General features: G+C 35.2%; 2 protein-coding genes across 2 annotated transcripts in view; both read right to left on the reverse strand.

The window, feature by feature from the left end:
- The window catches only part of LOC125789903 (NLR family CARD domain-containing protein 3-like), a 335,798-nt gene that overhangs the window by 20,686 nt on the left and 287,149 nt on the right, over nucleotides 1-27,963 (reverse strand). The window lies entirely within an intron of this gene.
- LOC125789890 (NLR family CARD domain-containing protein 3-like) lies at nucleotides 3,423-14,202 on the reverse strand (the record flags this gene model as incomplete). The annotated part of the gene is made up of 9 exons (XM_049472974.1): nucleotides 3,423-3,546; nucleotides 3,638-3,811; nucleotides 7,752-7,916; nucleotides 8,009-8,182; nucleotides 8,678-10,454; nucleotides 10,613-10,820; nucleotides 11,970-12,024; nucleotides 13,427-13,543; nucleotides 14,090-14,202. Coding segments are annotated over 9 exons (2,907 nt in total), but the record flags the coding sequence as incomplete, so codon positions are not given.

A 27,963-nucleotide genomic window follows, 5' to 3' on the forward strand; every position in this document is an offset into this window, starting at 1 on the left:
ATTTTAAAATTAAGAATGAGCAAATCTGAAAAGCTCTGAAAGTCTTGTTTTTACCATAGTTTGAATATTACATGTTCAATTGTATATTTTTAAGTGTTTTCAGTTAATTTTGTAATATAATTGATAAAATGAAAATTCTCTGAATAATTTAATATTAGTGTAAAAAGCTTTAAAATGTGGGTATGTATTTTCAGGCGGAAATTAGGCTTGGAGCTTAAGAAGTTATAAAAAAAGGTTTTGTTGACCTATTTTTATGTTTTGTTTACTGCATAACTCATTCATGATTCATGATTCAAATGTCATTGATTTGATAGCTTTATTATTAATCTGCAACAAATGAGAATGGAATGTGTCCAAACTTTTGACTGGTACTTTATATTATTACTATATGCAATATTTGTGCAAAGTTACAGTCTACAGCTGGTTGGTAAAGCATGTAGTAAGGACAGGTATGATGCTGTCTGTGTGAGTCTGTCTGTAAAAGATTTTAGTAACATCCCTCTGAATCTCTGAAGACTTTTTTAGCACCATATCTGTACTTCTAGTCATCTGATCATCGGGGGTTTAGTGCACTATAGGCCCCTGTAGTGCGGCTTAGGCTTCTGTTTATAAGGTAATTTTTCCCCTTTCATTACTTTTACTTGTTCAGCCTGTTCAGTGACAGACTGCTCCTCCCCAAATGCAAGACCAACAGACTCCGAAACTCCTTTGTCCATCATGCCATCAGACTTATCAATTCCTCCCCTGGGGGAAGGAGGAGTAACAGGAGGACAGAGGATGAGGAGGAGCAGTAGCAACTCAAATGGACCAAGTGCAATAAAATAACACATACGGACTAAGCGCAATAAAATAATACATACGGAATAAGTGCAATAAAAATTCTATTCAAATACATTCACTGCATATTTATATTTATAGTTATACTAATTATATTTGCTGTTTTATACTTTTGTCTACTTGCTTTGCACTTTATATTGTAAGATTGTTTAGTTTTATTTTATTACTCCCTGTCACCTACTCTTTGTTTCTATCTGTGTGTACTGTATTGATGCTGCTACTGGAACCCTAATTTCCCTGAGGGAACCTCCCAAAGGGATCAATAAAGTTCTATCTATCTATCTATCTATCTATCTATCTATCTATCTATCTATCTATCTATCTACTTTTATACTTTAAGTAGTTTTAAAAGCAGTAATTTTATACTTTTATTTAAGTAAAAGGTTGGAGTTGATATTTCAACTTCTACAAAAAGTATTTTTAAACCCCAGTATCTATATTTATACTTGAGTAATGTATGAAATGCATCTGTTGGTGCGATGTTAACAGGCGATTGAGGCAAATATAACCTAAATACCTTAGCTAATGATCATGAATTCCATAGTTCCCTTTTAGACATTAAACAACGCTAAACTAAACTGGAGACATATCAAAGCTTTAACTTTTCTTTGCTTTTCTTTACTTTTCTTTGTTGTTCTTTGCTGGCTGGTGCAACCTTACCGGTCACCTCTCAAAAAAGGTGTGACAAAGGCAAGCAGGAAACACAGCCTTAAATACAGGAACCTGCAGGTGAAGCTAATAAGCACTAATTACCCCTGGAACTCTGGGGATGAGTGCCTCGCTGCTGCCGCCTTCTGCTGGCAGCTGATGGTGCAGGCTAAACCCTTACACACACATAAAGAACAGAAAATAAAGAAAAGAGAAAAGGAAAGAAAAAAAAATCACATCCTCTATCTTGCATTTAAACAATCTCTTTAAACAACCGAAAAGGTATAGGCTGAAGCTATTAGCTTATTTTGCCTACCCTTTTTTACCTTGTCTATATGTGTTTATTACAAATTTAATTGACACAAAACAATATAAAAAAAAAAAAAAAAACAAACAAACAAAAAACACCAAACACAAAAGAGAAAATTAAGATAAAAAAATCATTAATCATTTGAAAGATTACAATATATAGACTGCTCATTTAGCAGTTGTATATTTGTTTACAGCCCTGTGTTTAAACATTATTTTAAATTTATAAAGTGAACTACACATTCTTAATTCTTCGTTATAGTTATTCCACAGCTTTCCATTAGCTGTGTAGCCTGGGGTCTGTGTGCGCGGCTCGGGGGAACCGGTGTTCTGTCGAGTTATGCTACCCATCAATATGTGGTTCTTTACGACACTGCGCATGCGCCGACCAACATTCTTTTTTGTATGATATTTTATTAAGAACATTAAACAATCTGCTTGAATGTTAAAAAAAACATGTAAGCAGCATAGCAATGGCAAGTTAAAAAAATAATAATGAACTGTAAAAATATAAAAATACGGTTTATAGTCACCTATACATAATTTATGACTTGTACTTTTTTAAATAAAATAATTAAAAGTAGTTAGTAACTTTTACTCAAAGTACATTTTAAATTGAGTACTTTTTTACTTTTACTCGAGAAGATTTTTAGATGGGTACTTTTACTTGAGCAGAATTTTAGCAAATTACAAATTTTCTGTACTTTTTCCTCTGATTATTATTATTATTATTATTATTATTATTATTATTATTATTATTATTATTATTATTATTATATGGTTCATTTGAGGAATAGTAATACTATAATTAAGAGGTGCAATAGCTTAATTTTTGAAAACAGGATATTTTTAATTGATTATTGCAACCCCGGTATTTTTATTTTTTATATTGTAATAATTTTATTGTGTGAAGATTAAACTAGTAAAGTGTGTTGTAATATTTACATGCATTTAGCCCTTCATAAATGTTGTATCTTTAATGCTTCCTTACAAAACCCCACCACTTCAGTCTAAGCCAGAAACAATCCTGCTGTGTTATACTTTTTCCTCTGATTATTATTATTATTATTATTATTATTATTATTATTATTATTATTATTATTATTATTATTATATGGTTCATTTGAGGAATAGTAATACTATAATTAAGAGGTGCAATAGCTTAATTTTTGAAAACAGGATATTTTTAATTGATTATTGCAACCCCGGTATTTTTATTTTTTATATTGTAATAATTTTATTGTGTGAAGATTAAACTAGTAAAGTGTGTTGTAATATTTACATGCATTTAGCCCTTCATAAATGTTGTATCTTTAATGCTTCCTTACAAAACCCCACCACTTCAGTCTAAGCCAGAAACAATCCTGCTGTGTTATGGGTAAAGGGTTGTAACTGAACTCCTGTGCAAACCTTATTTATACAACAGTGACACTCGATATTAAATTATAATGGCTCTGTACAAATTCTTATTATAATATAATATTGTATGGATACATTAATCTCCACTGTGGCTAAGTTCTGTTTCAGATTTATTAATAATTACATGTTTACTGGAATTGTAATGTGTGCATTACACTGATATTACACAATGACTGTAGGTGTGTGTGTACAGGTGTGTAGTTCAGTACTCACTCTAGTTTCTCCAGGTTACAGTGAGGATCCTCCAGTAGATCAGAGAGCAGCTTCACTCCTGAATCTCCTATCCCTTTCTCATTTAAATTTAGTTCACGTAATTGTGAAGAGTCACGGATCCTTTGGAGAGAAATTTGTATTTTTAACTGGTTTAATCTACTTTTATTGTTCATGATGTTTCTATAAAAAATATAGGATATCAGTAACTCACTGTAGTTTCTCCAGTTTATAGTGAGGATCCTTCAGTAGATCAGAGAGCAGCTTCACTCCTGACTCTCCTGGTTTATTGTAGTTCAGATTCAGCTCTCTCAGGTGGGAGGGCTTTGATTTCAGAGCTGAAACCAGAGCAGCACAGTCTTCTCCTGTAATACTGCAGAATTCCAGCCTGTAGAGAGAAGGACAAATCTCACTGACAGCTTAACACACATTTAACTTATACTGTGTTACACAGAGAATGTTTAGACACTGAGGTTAGTCAGATAATTGAACAGTATTTAAAACTGTAGCAGTATAAAAGGTTAATTTCACTCTCATCTGATAAATGTATTTGTGGTTCTGTTAGCTTTCTTATTAGGTGGTAGGATTAGCATACTCAGCAAGATTGATTTCATACACACTACAAAGCTGAGACTGCTCTTTTGAGAGTTGCTAATGAGCTTCTGCATTCTGCTATTACTTTACACCTAAACATTATTCTCATTAAGTTAAAGTGCAGCTTTTGATTCTGTTCACAACAAAACATTAACACATTTCCTCGACTGGTATGAAAGGCATTGCTTGTTCATGTCATATCTTTCCAACAGAATACTTAAAGTGTTTGTTGTGGGGGTTTAGAGACCTCTCTGGTGAGAATGAGTAATTACACAGAATAAAGAGAAATAAAGAGAATTATTAGTGAGGGCTCTTTATTACAATATTTTGTCCCCTCCCCACTCTGCATTCAGTTTACCAAAACCCAGCATTATTCCTCTGCAGGGGGATATAATTCTAAAAAACAAACAATAAATCAATTAATCATACAACAGAAAAACTAAATTCTCAAAATAATCATTTTACAAACCATAGGCCACAGCCCCATAAAATAAACATAAGCATAAGAAAATAATTGAAATCTTTAAACCCCAAGGAACTGTGCTATGTCATCCCTGTTCCCTGCTACTGAAGACCTGAAAATTAATACTAAATGTCACATTTGTACAGCAGAATATATTACTGTTATTTCATTTATTATAATATATATATATATATATATATATATATATATATATTATATTTTGCTAATTCCAGCTAATTGTAAACTAAGCATTTGACAGAAAATGTTGATAATTACTGATACTAGTCTGTTGTATAAAAATCTACACCTACAAATCCTTGAACTGTGAATTCCTCCATACTAATCACCAGAGAAAAAGTACTGAAAAATTATAATTAAGTAAAAGTACCTTTACTTTGCTAAAATTCTACTCAAGTAAAAGTAAAAGTACCCATCTAAAAATCTACTTAAGTAAAAGTAAAAAAGTACTCAATTCAAAATGTAATTTGAGTAAAAGCTGCATAGTTACTTTTAATTATTTGACGTAAAAAAGTACAACAAATCATAAATTAATTATTATTAATTAATATATATATAAATTATCATTTTACATAATAATTTGGATCTTTCAGGCAGTTTTTGTTCAGACCACCACATAAAACAGTTTCAAGAACAAGTGGCATAGGTTTCCATGATCCATTTTTTTTCTTTACTTTTAAAAAGTTCATGTTCCCAATAAAAACATAAGGAAATATCATTAAAAACATGAAATCATACAAAAAAGAATGTTTGTTGGCGCATGCGCAATGCCTTAAAGAAAAACATATCGATGGGTAGCATAACTCGACAGAACACCAGTTCCCCCGAGCCGCGCACACAGACCCCAGACTACAGGGCTGATTCACACAGCGTCTCTCCCGCTAACCGTAATAAACATTAATGGACAAAGTTTAGCTGCGCTGCCATGGAGAACAAAACTCAGCGCAAACTATGTGTGATAAAATCAGCATAACATAAACACAGGGAACATTATAAGGCATTTCTCTCACCACCAAGACTTTCAGAAAGGTAAACTCAGTTTGTGGACGTAGCGCAGCTCTGTTAACTTGTTAGCTAACCTAGGCAGTTTGATATGTCTCCAGTTTAGTTTAGCGTTGTTTAATGTCTAAAAGGGAACTATGGAATTCATGATCATTAGCTAAGGTATTTAGGTTATATTTGCCTCAATCGCCTGTTAACATCGCACCAACAGATGCATTTCATACAGCTTTCAGTGCATTTAATATACTATTAATTTAGGTGTTAAAACACGTTAGTTGCAAGGGTGTCAAAAGTATTCACATTCATTACTCAAGTATAAATATAGATACTGGGGTTTAAAAATACTTTTGTAGAAGTTGAAATATCAACTCCAACCTTTTACTTAAATAAAAGTATAAAATTACTGCTTTTAAAACTACTTAAAGTATAAAAGTAAAAGTAATGAAAGGGGAAAAATGACCTTATAAACAGAAGCCTAAGCCGCACTACAGGAGCCTATAGTGCACTAAACCCCCGATGATCAGATGACTAGAAGTACAGAAATGGTGCTAAAAAAGTCTTCAGAGATTCAGAGGGATGTTACTAAAATCTTTTACAGATAGACTCACACAGACAGCATCATACCTGTCCTTACTACATGCTTTACCAACCAGCTGTAGACTGTAACTTTGCACAATCAACTTACAAATATTGCATATAGTAATAATATAAAGTACCAATCAAAAGTCAATTCTCTTTTTTTATACTAATATTAAAGCTATCAAATCTATGGCATATGAATTCACAGTTCAGTACACAAGAGTTATGCAGTAAACAAAACATGAAAATAGTCAACAAAACCTTTAAGCTCCTTAAGCTCCAAGCCTAATTTGACCAAAATACATACCCAAATTTTAAAGCTTTTTAGCTTTACACACTCTCAAGCTCACACACTCTCTCCAAATGAATTTACAACCCTGAACCACAGCCTAGACCTTGCAAGCAAACATAGGCATTTCTTGGCATGTACCAAGCCATGGCAAACATTACAAATTCACCATTATTGCATCACTAGTTTATCAACACATAACTGTAGGAATCATTCAGTATACCTCAATATGCTTCTTCAAATTAGATGTTGAATTTCTGAAATCTCGTGGTGCTGAGCTGCATCACATCCGAAAAGAGTTGTCTTTGCATCCAACCATTCCGAAGCCCCTCGCTGCAGCTGGAAACGCATAATTGGGGTCTTCCTACCAACTTTCTCACTGGCACACTTCTGGAGTTTGATGTGACGTGCAGGTCATGCATCAAACACAAACCAATAGAGGGTCTGAATGGAATATGTTTATACTTGTTATCCAACCACAAGCGTTCCGGATGGCGCGATTTATCTGTTTGTTTTTTTATGTTGCCGGAATTAAATATGAGTAACGAGGCTATTGTAATTAATTAAATCTTTTTTTTTTTTGCCATTTTTTTTTTAGTTCACTGTCACATCTGGTGCTGTAGGCGCTTCTGTTCCTCTCACATTTAACTCAAACGGAGGTTCTCAGCCAACATGACATTCAGACAGTTATTTTTACCAGCATTTTATTTTTTACTCAGTAACGGGGAGTTTTCCAATGTAGCGAAGCAAATTACTTGTGTCAAAATGTACTTGAGTAAAAGTAAAATTACCTATTTTAAAAACTACTTTGAAAATGATAAATTACTCATAGAATCTACTCAATTACAGTAACATGAGTAAATGTAATTCGTTACTTTCCAACTCTGCTAATCACTTTAGCCCATTTTTGCTTACACTCTTACACATTTATGTCCAAGGACTGTCCTTGTACTCTTCCTCTTCTGTAAGACTTAAACTACCCCATCTTAATTATAGCTGCACCTAAGCCTGGCTAATTCCTGCTCTGAATTGGTTCAGGCTTCAAAACAGTACTATAACAATTAAAATATTATGACATACAACTCATGAATATATTAGAACATTATAAAATTGAATTACATTGATTTTAAAGTCTGTATGAAGTATGCATTCATTTTCACTACCACCACTTTCTCACATGTTCCCTCTGGAATGAAGCACATTTAGCTCATTTAGCTTTGACAGGAAGCCATACACTGACCCTATGTGTACCCATACAGTGACCATAATATATCTGTTCAGTAGATAAACTTGTATTCTGCATGTTTATGGGAATGAGAGATGGTAAACATGAGCAGATTTAAATGAATATTACTTCATGTTAGGCTGCAGGATAGTACTCACTGTAGTTTCTCCAGTTTACAGCGTGGATCTTCCAGTAAACCACAGATAAACTTCACTCCTGGTTTATTGTAGCTCAAATTCAGCTCTCGTAGTTCTGAGGGGTTTGATTTCAGAGCTGAAACCAGATCAGCACAGTGTTTCTCTGTAATACTGCAGAATTTCAGCCTGTAGAGAGAAGAAAACTTCTCATATTATAACTCAACACAAACAACTGTGAAATGCAAAGAATTAAGAAAATCAAACACAACGACACTCACTGTAGTTTCTCCAGTTTACAAAGTGGATCCATCAGTATTTCAGTGAGCAGCTTCACTCCTGAATCTCTTGGTTTACTGTAGGTCAGATTCAGTTCTCTCAAGTTGGAGGGGCTTGATTTCAGAGCTGAAAACAGAGCAGCATAGCATTTCTCTGTAATACTGCAGTCATACAGCCTGCAGAGAGAAGGAGAAACATCCTCAAAGATGAAAAATTGGATGTAAAAATGTAAGTACAAAATTTCACATTCTTTCAGTCCCAGGGATTAATTTAAGTGAAAAGCTTATTCATGTGTAACAGTAGACTTAACTATTTCACACTTATTTCACGCTAATTTTTTTCTGCAATGTTGTGGCAAGTTTAATGCTCACTAACCCTAAATTTGAACACATTGTTTTGTATACATTACACCTTAAGTGCACAAAAAGAGTTTTAGTACATTAAACTGATTCACTACTTAAGTGTACGTTTTGGTTTGCAAAGCTCTTTAAGAACTGGCTTGTTCATTTCTCAGGTTCTGCACTAGTAATTTCTTAATCATTAAGAGTGATCACTTTCGGGAAACACACACAAATGTTTAATTTTTCAAAAACATCATCAAAGGACAGACTATTCTATACTACAAAATATAAAACAGCACAGATTAAACACTGAATAATGAAAATACTCACACAATCTTTCGGGATACTTTCACCACTGGCAGCAGCCTCAGAAGACATTCTTCTGATTCATGAAATTTCTTCAAGTTAAACTCATCCAGCTCCTCTTCTGAATTCAGCATCACAAACGCCACAGCTGACCACTGATCAGGAGAGAGAGTAACTCCACTGAAACCACTGGAACCTCCTCTGTTCAGGTATTTCTGGACTTCCTGCACTAGAGAATGATCATTCAGTTCATTCAGACAGTGGAACAGACTGATAGTTTTCTCTGGAGAGGGATTCTCCCTGATCTTCTGCTTGATGTACTCCACTACTTCCTCTTTACTGTGAGAGATGTTCTCTGTCTGTATCAGAAGACCTCGTAAGAGAGTCTGATTGGACTCCAGTGAGAGACCCAGAAGGAATCGGAGGAAAAGGTCCAGGTGTCCGTTCTCACTCTGTAAGGCCTTCTCCACGGCTCTCTTCAGGAAATCAGACATTGTTCCTTTTTTGGAGAAACCAAATACTCCACTGTGTTTCTGTTGTAGAACATTTCTGTTTTTGGAGATGAAGGACAGAAACGCATATAAAGCGGCCAGAAACTCCTGAACACTCAGATGCACAAAGCTGAAAACCTTCCCCAGGTGAAGTTCAGACTCCTGTCTGAAGATCTGGGTGCACACTCCTGAGTACACGGACACTTCTCTGACATCAATGCTACACTCTCTCAGATCTTCCTCATAGAAGATCAGGTTTCCTTTCTCCAGCTGTTGGAAAGCCAGTTTTCCCAGAGCCAGAATAATCTCTCTAGTCTGGTCAAGATCAACATCACTTTCTCTTTGGTACTTCTGGCTGCGGTGTTTGATCTGAAAGATAAGGAAGTGTGTGAACATTTGAGTCAGAGTCTTGGGGATCTCTCCTCCCTCTGCTTCACCCAACATCCTCTCTAGAACAGTGGCTGAGATCCAGCAGAAGACTGGGATGTGGCACATGATGTAGAGGCTTCTGGAGGACTTCATGTGTGTAATGATTCTTTCAGCAAGGCTCTGATCTCTGATCCTTTTCCTGAAGTATTCCTCTTTCTGAGGGTCACTGAACCCTCGTACCTCTGTTACCTGATCAATACAGTCAGGAGGGATCTGATTGGCTGCTGCTGGTCGAGTAGTTATCCATAGGAGAGCAGAGGGAAGCAGGTTCCCCTGGATGAGGTTTGTCAGCAGCACATCCACTGAGGCTGACTGTGTTACATCAGATACTCTCTTATTGTTCTGGAAATCTAGAGGAAGTCGACATTCATCCAGACCATCAAAGATGAATATGATGTCGTAACAATAATAATCTCTTGTTTTTATTTCTTTTGTTTCTTTAAAAAACTGATAAAGAAGATCCTCCAGACAGAGTTTTTCAGTCTTCATCAGATTCAGTTCTCTAAAAGGAAGTGGAAATATGAAGAGAACATCCTGATTGGCTTTTCCTTCAGTCCAGTCCAGAATGAACTTCTGCACAGAGACTGTTTTTCCAATTCCAGCAACTCCTTTAGTCAGCACAGTTCTGATGGACTGGTCTTTAAAGAGGTCGTTACATTTGATGGGTGTCTCCTGTGTTGCTGGTCTCCTGGATGCTGCTTCAATCTGTCTGACCTCATGTTCATTATTGACCTCTCCACTCCCTCCCTCTGTGATGTACAGCTCTGTGTAGATCTCATTCAGAAGGACTGAGGTTCCAGGATCTGAGATTCCTTCATTAATTTTCTGAAATTTCTCCTTTAGAGTAGATTTCAGCTTTCGATGACAGGACGGAGCCAGTTCTAATAGAAATAGAAAAAGCAATATCATTAAATATGGTGAAGTATTAAATATATAGTAAAAATGTGCTGTCACTAAAGGCTGTTTACAAAAATAAAAAAATGAAACTAGTTTAATTCATGCACATATAAAGTATTATGTAAATGATCTAATCACTTACTGGTCTGCAGTTTGTTAGCGAGGTCTGTCTGGTTCATGTTTCTCAGGACGTGCAGTGTGATCTTCAGCGCTCCCTCTCTGACACCACTCTGATCCTCCTCATCCTCCTCCTCTCTCCCAGAGCATGCTGGGTAATCCAGATTCTTCAGCATCTTCACAAACCTTTTCAGCTGATTCTTTACCAGAGAGATGACTTTGTGCTCCAGTTCCTGATTAAACACATGGTAAGAAATGGTAGTAAGACCAGAACAGATAATAGTTTTATAAAATAATTTGCGGTTCATGTCAATATAATGTTTTGGATATGGGATGTGTTGTGTTGGATTGAGATCAAGGGCAAATTCAAGATTTTCTAATATTATCTCTTGCCCTCAGCAGTCAGAGCTTTCTCAGAATGTAACAGAACATGTTATTATAGTGTGGAACTGTTTAACAGTAGAACATGAAAACATAATGTAATATATTTGGCTCTAGAGCTTTAACTGTATTTGTATTGAAGTAAAATCTTTGGGATAATCTGGATTTCTGCACTGATTACTAATACAGGGTTCATACATGTTTTAACCAATAAATTTCCATGATTTTTCATGACTTTTTCATGCCTTCAAGGCAAATTTTCATGATCTTATGATTTTTAAAACATCAGTGCAGACATGGACAATAAAACCAAAAATCAACTGAAACTATAATTAAAATTGTTCATAGGTCTAAAATAAATCAGATAAATTGTTGACACAAATTCTTACACAAATAATAAAATGTGTGTCAGATCCTGAGAGCGTTATTGTGTAGAGCTGAATTACTGAAGTAACTCTGAGCTGATGTATTTGTTACCTCAAAATAGATTTTCTCCATCGATAAACTGAAAAACAAAGATTTTTAGACCAAATTTCCATGACATTTCCAAAACTTTCTGGGTATTTTTATTTTTTCCAAAACTTCTAAATCTATAAAACATTTACTGTTGTACTCTTTCTGTATTTTATTGAGTATGTTGAGTAAACATCTGCAATTCAGATTAGAAAAACTAAATAAACCTATTTGTTAATGACTATTAAAGATCTAAATGGCCAAACTATAACTAAAACTAAATATAAATATTACATTATTTTTATTATGCTACAATAATAAAAAAATAGATGAAATTAAAATCAAGCAGAGCAAAAAAGATTCTATTAATTGAGAGGTTAATAAACAATTAATTAACTGAACAGTAATACTTTGGATCTATTTTGGAACTATATTTATAAAATAAACAACTATATTTTATAGCATATCACTTCATATTTAAAGTTTAAAACATCAAATCACATTTTACAGTGTTCACATGTGCTCTGGCATTAGTCACACCTACACACCTTTAATATGAAGTCCATATTTCTCCTGCTGATTTCTGGAGTCTCCTTCTGGACTCTGTCAGAAAACATAACATTAACATATGTTACTAAATGGTGATTGTGAATATATCTACAGAAAGAAAGTTCCAGAAGATCAACCACCACTGCAACACTCCACCAACCTTCACGCTCACCAAAAAGTTAATTCTAGATTTTATCAGATCAGAGAATCATGTTTCTCACAGTCTGGTGCTTTTTTGTAAAATCCAGATGTGTTTTTTACAGAGGTGAGGTTTTTGTTTCCTCCATAAAGATCAGATAGCTGGAGAGCTGCAGTGATGGTTTATCTGCTGAAAGTTTCTCCCATTTGCACACAGGATCTCTAGAGCTCAGTCAGAGTGATGATTATACATTACACTGCCCAAAGTATACTGTAAGAGCCAAATAATTTTATTTGAAGAATAATTTAGTTAAAAATGTTAAAATATGTTGAAAATTGTTTATTAGGCATTTGTAATGATTGTATTTTCTAAAATGCATAATTCAGTTATGTAAAAACTTTAAAGAACATTTCTGCTATTTTATTGTCTTCCGTCAGGAACACGTCATTTCCACTGCATGAACATGAGTAGCCAGATTGCTGTTACTTCCGTTGGAAGCAACACAGTTTTTTGAGCGAGCTGTATGAGTCCAGTCTAATGTTTGCCTTTGTTTTTTATAAGTAAACCTTTGAAAAGAAGATTTGGACTCTCTCGCTTTTTTTCAAATACGGGTTGTTAGACTGACAGCAAAGGGTGGTACAAAAGGAGTTGCAAGAAACGGAGTGCCACTTCATATACATTCACCCATCCAAATGCTAGAGTTGCTAGAGTTTGCTATGGTTTAAGGACCAATTTGAAAGCTTCTTATAACTGTTATCTGATATAAGTAGAATTGGTAACAAGTGTGTTATAGGTTAAGTTCACATAGTTTTATTGCCAGTACTGCATTTGTACAGACCAACAGAGGATTAAAATTACTTTCCTACTCAAATAGTAGTCTAGTTGTACCAGTAAGCAATGATGGTGGGATTAAAGAGGGAATGACAGTATCAGTATAAACAGAACCCATATAAACACTAGTGCAAAAATAGAGGTCTCCTCCCTGATGGTAACAGGCTAAAGAAGCTGTGTAGGGGGTGGGTGGGATCTCCTCCAGGTGGAGGCTGGCACATCCACCACCTCTATCATGCATTGATGAACTTGTAACTTTATTCATGTTATTTATTATGCAGTGCATTCTCATGTCAGTGTTTCCTCAAAGTTCTTGCATTTGTTCAGTTTTTCCAGCTGCATCATTCAATAATCTGACAGATCATATCACCTGTCATAGCACAATATAACATCACCACAAATCTGTCACTTAACCCTGACATTCTGTAATAGTGATTTCTAAAGGTTTATGTGCCCAACAGTAAAGTATTACAGAGAATTGCTTACGTCAGTTCAGGAGAACAGTCTTCCTTTCTGAAGTTTCTTGGAAGATGCATTGACCCGTCACTCTTCATGGAGACACAGCTGGGTTCAGGAGGGTCTGTCCTCTCTCTCTGAATCTCACTTAAACATTCAAGAAAGGAACAATGTTATAAATACAGCTAATAATAATATGCTAGTCTTCACCCTCCTGGTGTGTTGTGGCATTACTAGTGATAGGGGGAGTCCTAATAAGTGGGTTGGGTAATTGGCCGTGTAAATTGGGGAGAAAAATGGGAAAAATTAGAAATAAAATTATTAAAAAAAAAAAGTATAAATACCAGGATTAAGGTAAATGTTGGTATGTAAAGTTATATTTTAATTAATTATACAGTCTTTAAAAAATACCCCTAAAATATTAGTAAAATTATGGAACTCATGATGAACAATAGCATAAATATTGTTAATTATATTTATTTTATATACTATTTTATATACTTTAAATACTAAAATTCACCCATTTATCAGTGTAAGTGTTATTCTACATGTTATTTATAAAACAGGTTAAATAAATAACTACTAAATATTTACTAGATACTTTTTTTAGATGCTTCAGTCCCTTCAACCATTTACTCTTACAGATCACAAAAAAAACACATTTTATCTCATTGAGAGTTAAATTATCCTTACCTGAGATCAGTAGATCTGTTGTCCTCACTGAAGCGTAAAGGTTTTTCCATTGACTGGTCACTCTTCATGGAGACACAGCTGGGTTCAGGTGAGTCTGATCTCTTATCCTGATCCAGTCTAAAACACAACCAGTATCAAACACCATCTACAACCTTTCCAGCAAACCTTTCACTTTATACCCAATCACATTATTCTCTCACCTCTCAGCTTCCTGTGTGTCCTGTTCCCCAGAGACACTCATTTTGGAGCTCATCTTCCTCCTTCAGAGACACCTAATCCTGTAAAAGCAGCACAAGGCTCAATTCATCCTAAAGTTGTGTGTGAAATGCAGTTCTATCAGTTGTTGGTTTGTGTTCTGATTTCGGCTTTTCTAAAAAGTCCTCAAATCATCAAGTAAATTCAGATTAAATTCAGATTTAAAGTTTATTACCTGGCAGGGTGTTCTCTCCAAGCACTGTTTCTGATTCTCTCTCCAACGTCGCTACTGAACTTTTTACTCTTTAAACCAGATGAACTGGTTTATGAGGTGCTGAAACATCTGTAAAGGTTGACCAATCACAGCACACATGACTAAACAAGTGTGAGAGAGTTCAGAGAGGTATGTCTTCATGAAAAAAGAAAACTGGAAATGCAGCATTGTTGAGTGTGTGATAGTTGGTTACTGTAAGTCACACATATGTTCATCATATAGAGCAGTGGTTTAACCTCACACTCCCCCAGTGGACAGCAGAGGAACTGCAAAAGAGGCAAAATTATTATTTTTTCTGTTTTGCAAAGTAAAAAACATTTTAAATATACAGCTCTGGAAAAAAAAAATAAGAGATCACTTAAAAATGATAATTTTCTTTGATTTTACCAAATTTAAAATATAATGAAATATAATCAAGAGGAAGATGGATGATCACAAGCCATCAAACCAAACTGAACTGCTTGAATAAAGTTATCCAAAAGCAGTGTGTAAGACAGGTGGAGGAGAACATGATGCCAAGAAGCATGAAAACTGTGATTAAAAAAACAGGGTTATTTCAGCAAATATTGATTTTTTAACTCTTAAAACATAGAGCGTTTTTGCGTTATTTGAGGTCTGAACGCTCTGCATCTTTTTTGTTATTTCAGCTATTTTTCATTTTCTGCAAATAAATGACAATATTATTATTTGGAATTTGGGAGAAATGTTGTCTGTAGTTTATAAAATAAAACAACAATGTTCATTTTACTCAAATATAAACCTATAAATAGCTAAATCAGAGAAACTACATGTTTCTATGAACACATAATGTCTATTGTAAAAGAAGCAGGGTCTGAAATGGTTAAGATGCAAAGTTAATAAATAAAATGATAAGATGTTTATTAATTTGCATAATAAAACATGTGTTAAGTTAGTCAAGTTAAGTTAGTTAATTGGTTTGGTGTAGTACAGTCACAGGCAGATATAGCTAATAGATTAACACGCTAGTTGTGTTATTAATCAGAGTCTGATTGAAGTGGTTTTTCTGTGCTATGTTTTACACATCATGGATAAACGGTTAAAAACAGAATATTTGGCAACAAAAGACCTTAAAGCTGCAGCATCTATAAGTGAAGCAGATTATTGACAAGAACCAAGAAAAGAGAGCATATAACTCCAGCTCTCGCCTCACTTTATTGGCTACCAGTCCAATACAGAATACAGTTTAAAGTGCTTTTAGTTGTTTTTTTAAGCATTAAATTATCTGACAGCTTCTTATATTGCAGATTTGCCATATTTATACAGTATATATCTGTATAATATAGTGAAATACATCTGTGTATTATCTGTGATTTAATGTCTCAAATTGTGAGTTAAAGCACATTAGAACTGAAGTGTGTATAAAAATATTATATTTAGATAGTAGCTGTGCTAGCAAAAGTATTCAAACCCCTTGAACTTTTTCACATTTTGCCACCTTACAACCACAAACTTAAATGTGTTTAATTGAGATTTTAAGTGATAAACCAACAGAAAAATGCATGTAATTGTAAAGTGTAATGATATATGAATTAAAAAAATAATAATCAAATAAAAATGTGAAAAGTGTGATGTGCAAAAGTATTCAACCCCTATAACCCTTTATCAGTACTCAGTAATGCTACCTTTCACTCGAATCACAGCCATGTCTTGGTAGGATTGTAGAAACAGTTGTAGAATCCTTTTTACTCATTTTTAGATGATGGATTGATGAACAGTGTTCCTTGGGATGCTGAAGGCTTGGGATTTGTTTTTATAACCTAACCCTGCTTTAAACTTCTTCTCCACAACTCTATCTCTGACCTGTCTGGTGAGTTCCTTGGTCTTCATGATGCTGTTTGTTCACTAGTGTTCTCTAACAAACCACTGAGGCCTTCACAGAACAGCTGCATTTATACTGAGACTAAATTACACACAGCTGGATTAACTCTATTAACTCATTAAGTGACTTGTGAAGGCAATTGATTGCACTGGATTTTATTTAGGGGTTTCAGAGTAAAGGGGTCTGAATACTTTTGCACATCACAGCATGCATAATTTTCGTTACACATCACAATTATGTGATACTTTGTGTTGGTCTATCATTTAAAATCTAAATAAAATACATTTAAGTTTGTGGTTGTAAGGTGATGACGTGAAAAAGTATGAATACTTTTGCAAGCCACTGTAATTATTATAATTATTTCATTAGGATAATAACACCTGTACCGTATGATACCATATTAAAATCACAGCAGCATCACATTTCAATATGTCAATAATATATTCATCATAAATCATCCTAGTAGTTAAATAGATAATCATTAATAACTGTGCAATAACTGTGTAATAACTGTTTAATAACTGTATAATAACTGTATAATAACTGTGTAATAACTATACTATACTACAGAACAGCTGAACAGACAGTGTAATAATTAGCATTATGTGTCTCAGTAGTTTTAATGGTAGAATCACATATACCACATAACTATGTCTATAACTATAAACTACAATAGTAAAACTATGGCAGCATCATTAATTAAACATAGTGATCATAAGGAAGCACAGTAGTTCAGAGTAATGTTATGGTTATATATGCAATAACTACAGTTACTATATAAAATCATAGTAAAACCATAGTAATTCTTTTGTAAGAGTAACTAAGAGCTAGATTAATTTAATAGATTAATGATGAGCTTCCAGCAGCTGATCAGCCAATAGACTGCACTAGAAAATCAACACATAGAAACAACAGTAAAATAAACTAAACACTGCACTTTATTAATATATGAAATAAACAGGCAGCATTAATGCTAAAAGTCTCTCTTTACACTGCAAACATGATCATTACAGACAGTAGCTGTGAGGGAGAGCTGGCATCCCCCCACAGGAGGGAGGCAGAGAGCCACCACTCAGCCTGAATCCAGACCTGCTGCTAGACTGGTTTCCACCACCAGAGGGAGGCAGAGAGCTTCCTCTTATCTCATCATTCATCATCTGCTCCACATGAGCTCTGGTCTATTTACAGTTTTTTACAATCACTAACATGCTTTTATCTGATCTGTATTCACATTTTCAAAACTCTAAATACGCTTAACTCAACATCTGTCTGTTGTGGACTAAACTGTTCATACAGTTCATGTAGCGATCACACAATATGTATTCAATTAGCATGTTTAATACATGCTTACATTTTATTAACAAACTAAATTATCCACTAACACAGTTCTGGATTTTACTTATCTTATTTACAATTGCTTTAATACAGCATGCTAAAATTAAATATCTCATGTTACAAACCTTAAACACAGTATATAACTGCTGTTTTTACAACAATAGCATGTGTAAATCTATTATAACTAATACACAATTTTGAATTTACACATTATTCATAATAAATAAAAGACTATGATAAGCCAATCAGAGCTGGAACTGGATTTTATCATTAGATATAATGCTGTCAGTGACATGAACACATAAAAAAGAGGATATTTGTTTTGGACTGAGTGTGGCCAGTGTAGCTATTGGAGCTCATAGAGAGAGAGAGAGAAAAAGAAAGAAAATATCTCTGGATGGAAGGAAAGTAATAGTTAGTCCAGGAAAAGGTGTAGTTAAACCAGGACAAGGGAGAGAGGAAGAGTTGGGTCAGGATAAGGAAGAGGAACAAAGGTGCCAAAAGTATTTACATTCATTACTCTGTAGGTAGAAGTATAGATACTAGAGTTTAAAATATAAATACTTCTGTAGAAGTTGAAGAATCAAATCAAGTATCAACTTTTACTCAAGTAAAAGTGTAAAAGTTCTGGTTTCAAAAATACAGTAAAAATTATAAAAGTTAAAGTAATGGAAGGGAAAGTTTAGGCCACGCCACAGAGTCCTATAGTGCACTTTTTATTCTACTCTATAGTTCTATAAAATAAATACCACTTAACAACTTTTAGACAATATGTTGCTCACATTTGATACTCAAGTACTTTCTTTATAAAAAAGTTATTAAAAACAACAATCATGATGCTGTTTCTGTAATGTCAGTAGCTTTTATTATTTTAACAGTGGTTGCACTGTGATTGACTATACGTAGCTCTGGAACAGAGAACATGCGTTCTTGTGTTTTGAAAGAATTAGTTGATGTTAATCAGGTGTTTGTGTTTTTGTGATGACAAAATGTGCTTTTGTGCAGGAAATGAACTGGGGTGGGTTTCCCGAAAGCTTCGTAATGCGCTAACTTCGTTAACTCGTACTTAAGATTGATCGTTAATTAAAGAGTGTTTCCCAAACCGGTGCGTAACTAAAGTACTACGTAAACTCGCTCGCAGATTAACGAGTGCTCTCACCCAATCGTTATTTTTAGAGAGCTTCTTTAGGGGATCTCGACTTGCAGTTCAGCACCTTAAACACCAGGGACCGCCAATTTTGAGGGAGAAAAATGTTAATTTCCGTGGTTGAAGCAATTATAATATATTACTATTAATTATAATCAATTATATTATATTATATTATAATCAATTATATTATATTATATTATATTATATTATATTATATTATATTATATTATATTATATTATATTATTCCCCGTGTCTGCGGGTGCTCCGGTTTCCTCCCACAGTCCAAAGACCTCGGATGTCGGATAAAAATTAAAAACTGCCCCTTAGGTGTGAGTGTGTGAGTGGATGTGTCTGTGTGTCTGTCTGTGTCTGTCTGCCCTGCGATGGACTGGCGGCCTGTCCAGGGAGTATAGCCTACTGCCTTCCGCCCGATGCCGGCTGGTAGACTCCAGCCCCCCCGCGACCCTTAAAGGATAAAGCGGTTGACGATGAGTAAGTGAGTGAATGAGTTATATTATATTATATTATATTATATTATATTATATTATATTATATTATATTATATTATAATGCCAACTTTGTCTGTGGCTTGTAGTCTAACTGGGCAAACCCACGAATACATTATTAAAATCCAGATTCCTGTATGATGCTCACGGTCTAAGCAAAGCTGCAAAGTCAGCAAGTCCGTGGATTCTGTAATCAGGCTGTTACTGTGGAATACACGCAACTATACACAATTCCCACCAGCCCGGGAATTACAGCACAACACTATATATTTCCATGCTATTGGGAAAATCCCTGGTACTGTAGGTCCGGTGCAGGGGACGCCTGCGGTGTCTTTAATCACACCTACACGTATTGTAAAGGGTATCGGTGAATGTGCAGGTAATATTTAATATTATTCCTTAATCAGGTGATTCTAACCAACATTGTGGCCGTTCATCTGGGCAAACTCTGGGGTGTGTCAGCTCACAAATATATAAATACCAGTCAAAAGTTGGACACGTCGCATTCAATGTTTTTTTTTTTTTTTTTTTACATTGTGGATTAATATTAAAACCATGAAAACTATTAATTGACGCATATGGAATTATCTAGTAAACAAAAAGGTGGGCTTAACAATCCCCTGACCTAAACCCAACTGAGATGGTGATTGGATGAGCATACTCATGTTGGTTTAATATATATAACATACGTATATGTATTATTATATTATTTTTATATTTTTTATATATTATATTTTTTATATTATTATTAATAATTATAATAATAAATTAATATTACTCGCCAAATTACTATTAATAATATTAGTATAATATCTATTTATACATATATATATATATATATATATATATATATATATATATATATATATATATATATATATATATATATATATATAAACAATAATCGTTTTAAAAAAGTAATTTTTTTTAAATAGATTAGATTTTCGAGTATTTATTTAGTCATATGTATCTTTAGGAGTATTTTATTAATGCCAAAGTACATCTTTTTGTAATTTAAATTTCAGAATATGTATAATATTGATGATTACAACACATTTCTACATTTTTAGGGTGTAATAGTGAATAAATACTGCATATTGGCAGTGTTGAATCGATATATGTGGATCGATTGAGTACGCTGTTTTGGGGGAGGAGTCAACAAAGACGTTCTTTAACCTCGTTCGTTAATTTTAACGTTGCGAAGCTCTTTGGGAAACACTCGCAGAACTGGCTCGTTCTTTACTCACGTCATTCGTTAGTTAGTTCATTATTTGCTAAGATTGATCGTTTTCGGGAAACCCACCCCTGTTTGGTTAATTGTATGAGGGAGGTGTGGTGCTGTATTTAGAGTTTAGATAAAGTAAAATCTAAAGTACTGGTAAATGCTTCTTAGCAGTTGTAAAATAGAAACTGTAAGGAGATTCTACACTTTTAAAAGTCTGGGTTTAGGCTTTATGAAGTTTGGTATATGCTGGTCTGTTGTGGAAGGTGTGATCTGGGTGTGATCTGGGTTTAGATAGTTTAATACTTTAATATGATTCTTGTTGGATCATTAATAAAAGAGTGGGATCTAGAGTTTGTAGATGACGCCATTATTAAACTAGAAAAGTGCATTTCCTGAAGGAAACACAGGATCGTTGTGCAGCTAACGCATAATGTAAGAAAAGAACTAGCCAGTACTGAAGTGTTTCCCAAAGAGCTTCACAAAGTGAAAATTAACAAACAAGATAAAAGAACGTTTTTGTCGACTCCTCCCCCGAAACAGCGTACTCAATCAAATCACAAAAAACCATTCAACACTGCAAATATGCAGTAGTTATTCACTATTACACCCAAAAACGTAGAAATGTTTTGTAATCAATATAATTATACATATTCTGAAATTCAAATAACAAACAGATGTACTTAGGAATTGATAAAATAATCCTAAAAATACATATAACTAAATAAATAAACAAAAATAACTATATTAATACTTATATATATATATATATATAGAATACACACAGAGTTGTAAAAAATTTAAACCAACCAGAATATGTTTTATACATTTAGTTTTGAGGACAGATCTGCACACTCTGTATTTTATTCTCAGTGATTTGATGAGGTACTGACACCTGAAATAGTTTTCTCAACATCTTGATGGTTGATTGGTTGATGGGGTTTTATTGCCACTTCAGCATATATTTGGCTATTTGTAGCATACACTTGGTTTTATATATCCAGACAGAGCAAAGTTGTTTAAAGTTTCTAGCACGATAAGGGAAATATATTTAGCTACAAATGTATTAAAGTAGGTGTTTCAGGTTAAGATGCGATAAAAACTTTAAGATCTTCCCTGGTGGGTTTTTTTCCCCTAAACGGTCTTTAATGTTCTTTTTTTAATTGGAGGTTTGTCTTATATGGTTATAGGCAGGACAGTCGATGAGGATGTGTTCAATAGGAGGATGTTGCACGGTTGACAAGAGTGAATTATTGGGTTATTATAATTTATAGATCTGTATATTTAGAATGGGAGTTGGGCCCAGTTCCTATTATATCCCCCTGCTATATCAGATAATACCAGACTGCACACTGCTACAGCAGCTGCAGTTACACACAGCCTACTGTCAGCAGGACACTGAGGAGAGAGCAGGACACTGAGCAGTGAGGACCACCAGCCTCTGCTTTACTCAGCTCACTTTCTTCTGCTTCATTCAGGATTTAAAACTCAGATTTGAACATCACTGCTGTTAAAACACTGATCTTCTGTCCCATAGAAATAAAAGGCTTTTGGATTCAGTGTTTGTCTCTTTGTATAAACTGTATAAAACACATTTTTCCACACTATAGTCTCTTCTAATGGTCTTGTTTTAATGAATTTTAAAATTTTAATGAATTAAAATTAAAATAATGAATTTAAATTCCATAGAAGCTGAAAGTGTTTTCTACAGTGAGTTAAGAGACAGTTAACACTGTGGAGGGGAAACAGATACCAGTCTTCACACCTTAATAAAACCTTTAATACGTTTCATAATTAAACACAACAGAATAAACTCTGACTCAGAAAATGAAGACAGACCTTATTGGATTTGATTATCCTCTATGTATTTATTTACATATATTACAGGGAAAATGCAGATAAACATTGTTACACAAAATACAAGTTATGTAATGTATAAAGGAATTCTAGCAGAAGCTAATTTCCAGCTCCTATTTCTGGTTAGAAGTGCTTAAAAATAAATAAAACATATTTTAAGGCTCTGTAAAAGTTAAAATAATGAGTGTGGATACAGTTTATACAGTGTATGAAGGTTTCCACACATTTCTAATTGATTTAAACAACATGATAAAAGTATAAGAAAGTGCTGAACTGATCACTGTCGACTGGTTAACCCTCACTGCTCTGCCTGCTATACAGAATATAAAAGTGTACTATACTGTATATGTAGATTCAGATCTCTCTAAACCAGATTCCACACCACATTTTAGCACAGCCAATGATTTAGAGCTCGGGGTATTTACCCAAGAGTCTGAAAATGCTGCTCTACCTCTCACTGACTTTCAGTAGGAATTAAGAATCTAAAATATCATCTGTGAAAATTTCAGTTTCTGACACACAAGGCTCCCACTTTCCTACTAAACTCCACAATATAGAAATCAACAAGATTCTATTTCCACTCTGATAAGAAGATTAGAGCTGTTCTGATAATGATCTGTTACTGTTTAGTTCAGCTATTCCAGCTGCTGAACAGCTCATATGAACATTTTGGAAGCTTCTAAACTCCACAGAAGAGCTGAATGAAGAGCTGATGAAGAGCCCAGATTGTCCAATAAGAGCAGGTCAGGTTTTCAGAAGCTGGAAAGCAGAAAACAGAACAGAATGATCAGACATGAACACACACTTACAGTTAGCACTCACCTTATTAGATTGTGAAAACATCCACAAGCAACAGAAATTGTATAAAATCCTCTAAATCTAAAACTCTCATTCTCTGTCTGACTGAAACTCACTGAGCACAGTTCCACACACAAGGTGATTCAGAACTAAATAAAAATGTATTATATGTTTAATTATAGAAATTAAAAATATTTGGTTTGTTAAACAAGTTAAACGGTTAATATTGTGCTGCTTCTCTACACAAAGTCACAATAATGAGTCTTAGAGAGTAATATATTCTCACTGCACTGAGAAAAGGCTGTGAAGTTCATCCTGTGTTTAAAAGTTAAACAGGTTTGACTGAAGTTGATACAATATTTCCAGTGACTGTGAACCACAGTAACACACTCTGTTTCACACAGGTCTGTTTTTACCCTAAATGTCACAAAAATAATGGTCTGATCTGGTTTGTTCTGCAGGTCAATCAAACACCTCCTTCCTTTAAGAAACAGGAAGTTCTTGATCATGCTGTGATGTAAATGACGCCCCCCCCCCCCCCTCTGTTCAGTTTCTTTACTGCCTAAGTTGGTACTGCCCCTTTAAGAGAGGGAGCTATTTTGAGGGTGCTGCTGGGAAGAGCTGCTGCTGTGAGGAGTTGCTGCTGCAGTAAAGAGAGTATTTTTCACCTTAAAAGGTTCCTTGTGTGTGTTGAACTCATTTTTTACTGAACTCAATCTTTCATTGAGTAATTTTTTGTCTTTTTGCTCCACCATTTGGATGATTGTACAGAAGTTTGGAGGTTGTGCTAAACTCCCTCATGTAGCTTTATTAGTTATTAGAAGCACAGCCAAACACAGCCAACAAAGGTAGAAGCTTCATCAAATTTTGCACCCTTGGTATGCGGAGCGAGGTATGTTGCAGTTGATTATATGTCAAAGTGTGAAATAAGCTATCAAAGTGTGTTATTTGTGTTATATTGTAGCTTATATTTTCCCTAATTAAGCTAGACTCTGCAATGCTAAGTATAAGCACTCTGTTTCACAAATGTATGCTAGACTGGTGTAAATGTATCTTTTTGAGTGCTTATTTCGTGTCTGATTCTACATTGTTGTTAGTCATGTAACTTGCATTTATGTGTAAAGTGTATTTTTTGTTTCTGTTTTATATTTTATAGTTTTCACGGTGCTCATTACGGTGTTCATCAGAGATAGAGACATACTTGAAGTCCATCTACTGGATTGAAAGACTCGAAATAAATACAAGCACCCGTTAGAGACTCTCTGCGATTTATCTGATGCCAAGGGCTGCTACATGTGATGTAACCCATCCAAACATACTGATTTTATTTCATCAAATCAAAATCCCCATTATTGGTGCATTTTGTGTAACATTCTACCAATTCACTGTATACAATATTACCAAGTTAACCTAGACCCAACTCCAAAATGCTGTACGTGACCATCAATTGTGTGTGTGTGTGTGTGTGTTTCAGAGACAGTAATTCAGTAACTCACTCTAGTTTTTCCAGTTTAAAGTGAGGATCCGTCTGTAGATCAGAGAGTAGCTTCTCTCCTGACTCTCCTGGATTATTGAGGTTCAGATTCAGCTCTCTCAGGTGTGAGGGGTTTGATTTCAGAGCTGAAGCTAAAGCAGCACAGCCTTCTTCTGTAATACTGCAGTTGATCAGCCTGCAGAGAGAAGGAGTGAAAAGTACAACAGATGAGTGTACAGTTATATTCACACACTAGGAGTGTAAAGATCAACCCCCCCCCATACACCCAACCCCCACTAGCTCCTAACAATGTTGTAGGAGCAAGTATAAATAAGCTTAACTATACCTGTGAAAGAATCAAACCTGTAAACATATATTAACATGTCTTGCAGTCATTAACATCATATAGACAAACACAGGGTAAGACAGGCATTAGTATGGGATTTTATATGCCCTGCATTCCAACCCTCTGCTATTGACCTGTAGAACTACATTAAACACTGCCAAAGAGAGCAGTGTAAATTCCACCCACAGAGAACACTGATAGTTCTACTGAGCTCAAGAACACACCTGAATGTTCATCACTCTCTCGCTCTGTTGCACAAAAATGTGCATGAGCAGCTCAATATACTGATTTGCGGGTTACTGTACATGATTTGTTGCTGTCAGGGAGACACAATCAATATGCAGGAGAATCCTGCGGATCACAGGATCTGTAAAATCTCTGAGTTAAAGATGAATAAATAAATCACTCTGTTACTTTGTGTGGAAGAAATTTCTCTCCTATAGTGTTACAGAAACTACTACAGCTTCACTCCTGAATCCTGCAGTTCATTATTACTCAGGTTCAGTTCTCTCAGAGTTGAGGAGTCAAATTGGGGTCTTAATAAAACAATCACGAAAAAAAAAAATCCACAAGTTGCTTAATAATCTGATATTGCAAACAAATAAGAGAACACAAGTTACTGTTTTTCACTTGTAATAATTTTCAGGATAAATCTTTTGCAACACCACTTTTCTTTGTGTTCTATGATCCATTTTTCTTTTTGCAATACATTCCCTGCTTTGGGTTCCTACATTTTGTTTGCGAGTCTATTTTGACCCCTTTTTGATGTGGGGGCGTAGGGAGGTAAGAGGCACGTGGCCAAATTGGAAAAGTGTATTATGGAGGATTAACATCATCAGCTGGAGCCTCTGCTGCTATATGTAATGCTGGAGGCCGGCCAGTTCATCCGGCCGTTCTGACCAAGCTAAACAGGCTCAACTACAGCTATTTATAGTTCATTTGTTAATGCTAAAAAATTATTTTACATATACATAATTATTAAATTATATAATATTGTTGTTTTCAGTTTGGTAAATTGAGCACGAGGCTGAATTTGGCTTCTTTTTCACCAGCATGCTTGCTGCAGTTACATGCGGCCGCCTGTAGATGGTGGATTTTAACAGTAAAAAGCCCCATTAAAACAACGCTGTGCAAAAGCTCTGAATAAAAAGGAAAAACACCGACAGACCTACAAGTTAATTTTAGACTTCAATATAATGTAGATAAATTAATATAATAATGTAACTGCAGAACATAAAATAAAAAAGTTTTACTCTGCCTGGGGGAATTAGACTGTTCCAGGAACTTATATACAGATACACACAAGTACACACGTCAAAAAATAGAATGATAACAAAAAAAACAAAGGAAGACATTTTCTAGGCTAGGTTCGGATCCGCTCCACTCTGCATCTAAAATGTCCCATGATGAAGCCAAACCGAGCCTAACTGACCGGTTCCGCTACATACAATATTTTCCTTATTCTGGCTGAAGCGATTTTGTAGTTTATGTTGTAACTGAGTTATTTATAGTTGATAAAGTCTATAGGTTTGATTATTTTACTGGGATATCATGTTCCTTTTATGTGTATGAAGGCTTTTTGCATTCGTTATCCTGGTTGAAGCATTTTTATTTTGATCTGTTAAATTTGTTTACAAAAGAATAAGAAGCCTTTGTTATAATTTAAAGTTATTTATATTGGTAATATGTATATAGGTTATAGGTTTATGTTTGAAAGGGATGTCATGTTTTTATTTTGCTATATGCAAATAATAGTGAGCATTGATTTATTTAGAAATGTTTTATTATATTAAGTGTTATATTATTCTATAGTTTTTGTGAGAGGAGGCTTCAAAAACTTAAATACAACGTTCAGACAGTAGCAGGTACAGATTTCCATTGCATTACTGTCACAGTTTAGCCCATGTCTGTCTCCCTCATTTGGTCTATTGTGCTCCTGCCCCTCTGTTTTCCTGTCATGTGTCCCAGCCATGTGCTATTGTTGTGTTTTTGTCCTTGTCTCCGCCCTAGCCCTGCCCTAGCCATTAGTGCTGTAACCTCTTGTCTCATTTGTATCCTTGTCCTCTGTATGTAAGTGTTCCAAGTTTGTTCAGGTTGTTATCTTTGTGTTCTCAGGTTATTTTATGTTTAGAGTTATATTTAGAGTTTCGTGTTTCCTCAGTTTTTCTAGTCTTTGTCTTAGTTAGATTTATATCCTTATCTTGTTTTTTTGAGTTATTGCGCTACCCGTGTTTTGTTTTCTGTTTTTATAATCTAGTTTGTTTAAATAAACAATATTGTGCACTTACGTCCATCCCTCCATCCTCATTCGTGACATAAGACTCAACCTAAATATGGACGTAGCACAGTGGCATGCTACTCGGAAGGCGGACCTTGAATTTCTCCGGCTCCTCGCCGAGCAAATCCGAGGAGATATTCCGCTCCCAGCGCCTTTCCTCGGGTTGGAACCCTCCGAGCCTGCCCAAGCTGCACCCGCCGCTGCCTGAGCTCTACAGCCAGCTCCAGCTCCAGCACCTGCTGCCCCAGCTCCAGCTCCAGCACCTGCTGCCCCAGCTCCAGCTCCAGCACCTGCTGCTCCAGCTCCAGCACCAGCAGCACCCGCTGCTTCAGCTCCAGCACCAGCAGCTCCCGCTGCTTCAGCTCCAGCGCCAGCAGCTCCCGCTGCTCCAGCCTCAGCTCCAGCGCCAGCAGCTCCCGCTGCTCCAGCCTCAGCTCCAGCGCCAGCAGCTCCCGCTGCTCCAGCCTCAGCTCCAGCGCCAGCAGCTCCCGCTGCTCCAGCCTCAGCTCCAGCGCCAGCAGCTCCCGCTGCTCCAGCCTCAGCTCCAGCACCAGCAGTGCCTGCCGCCCACGTGGTACCCACTGCTCCAGACCCTGTG

Source organism: Astyanax mexicanus, unplaced genomic scaffold, assembly GCF_023375975.1.
Source record: "Astyanax mexicanus isolate ESR-SI-001 unplaced genomic scaffold, AstMex3_surface scaffold_32, whole genome shotgun sequence".
Classification (NCBI taxonomy): domain Eukaryota; kingdom Metazoa; phylum Chordata; class Actinopteri; order Characiformes; family Acestrorhamphidae; genus Astyanax; species Astyanax mexicanus.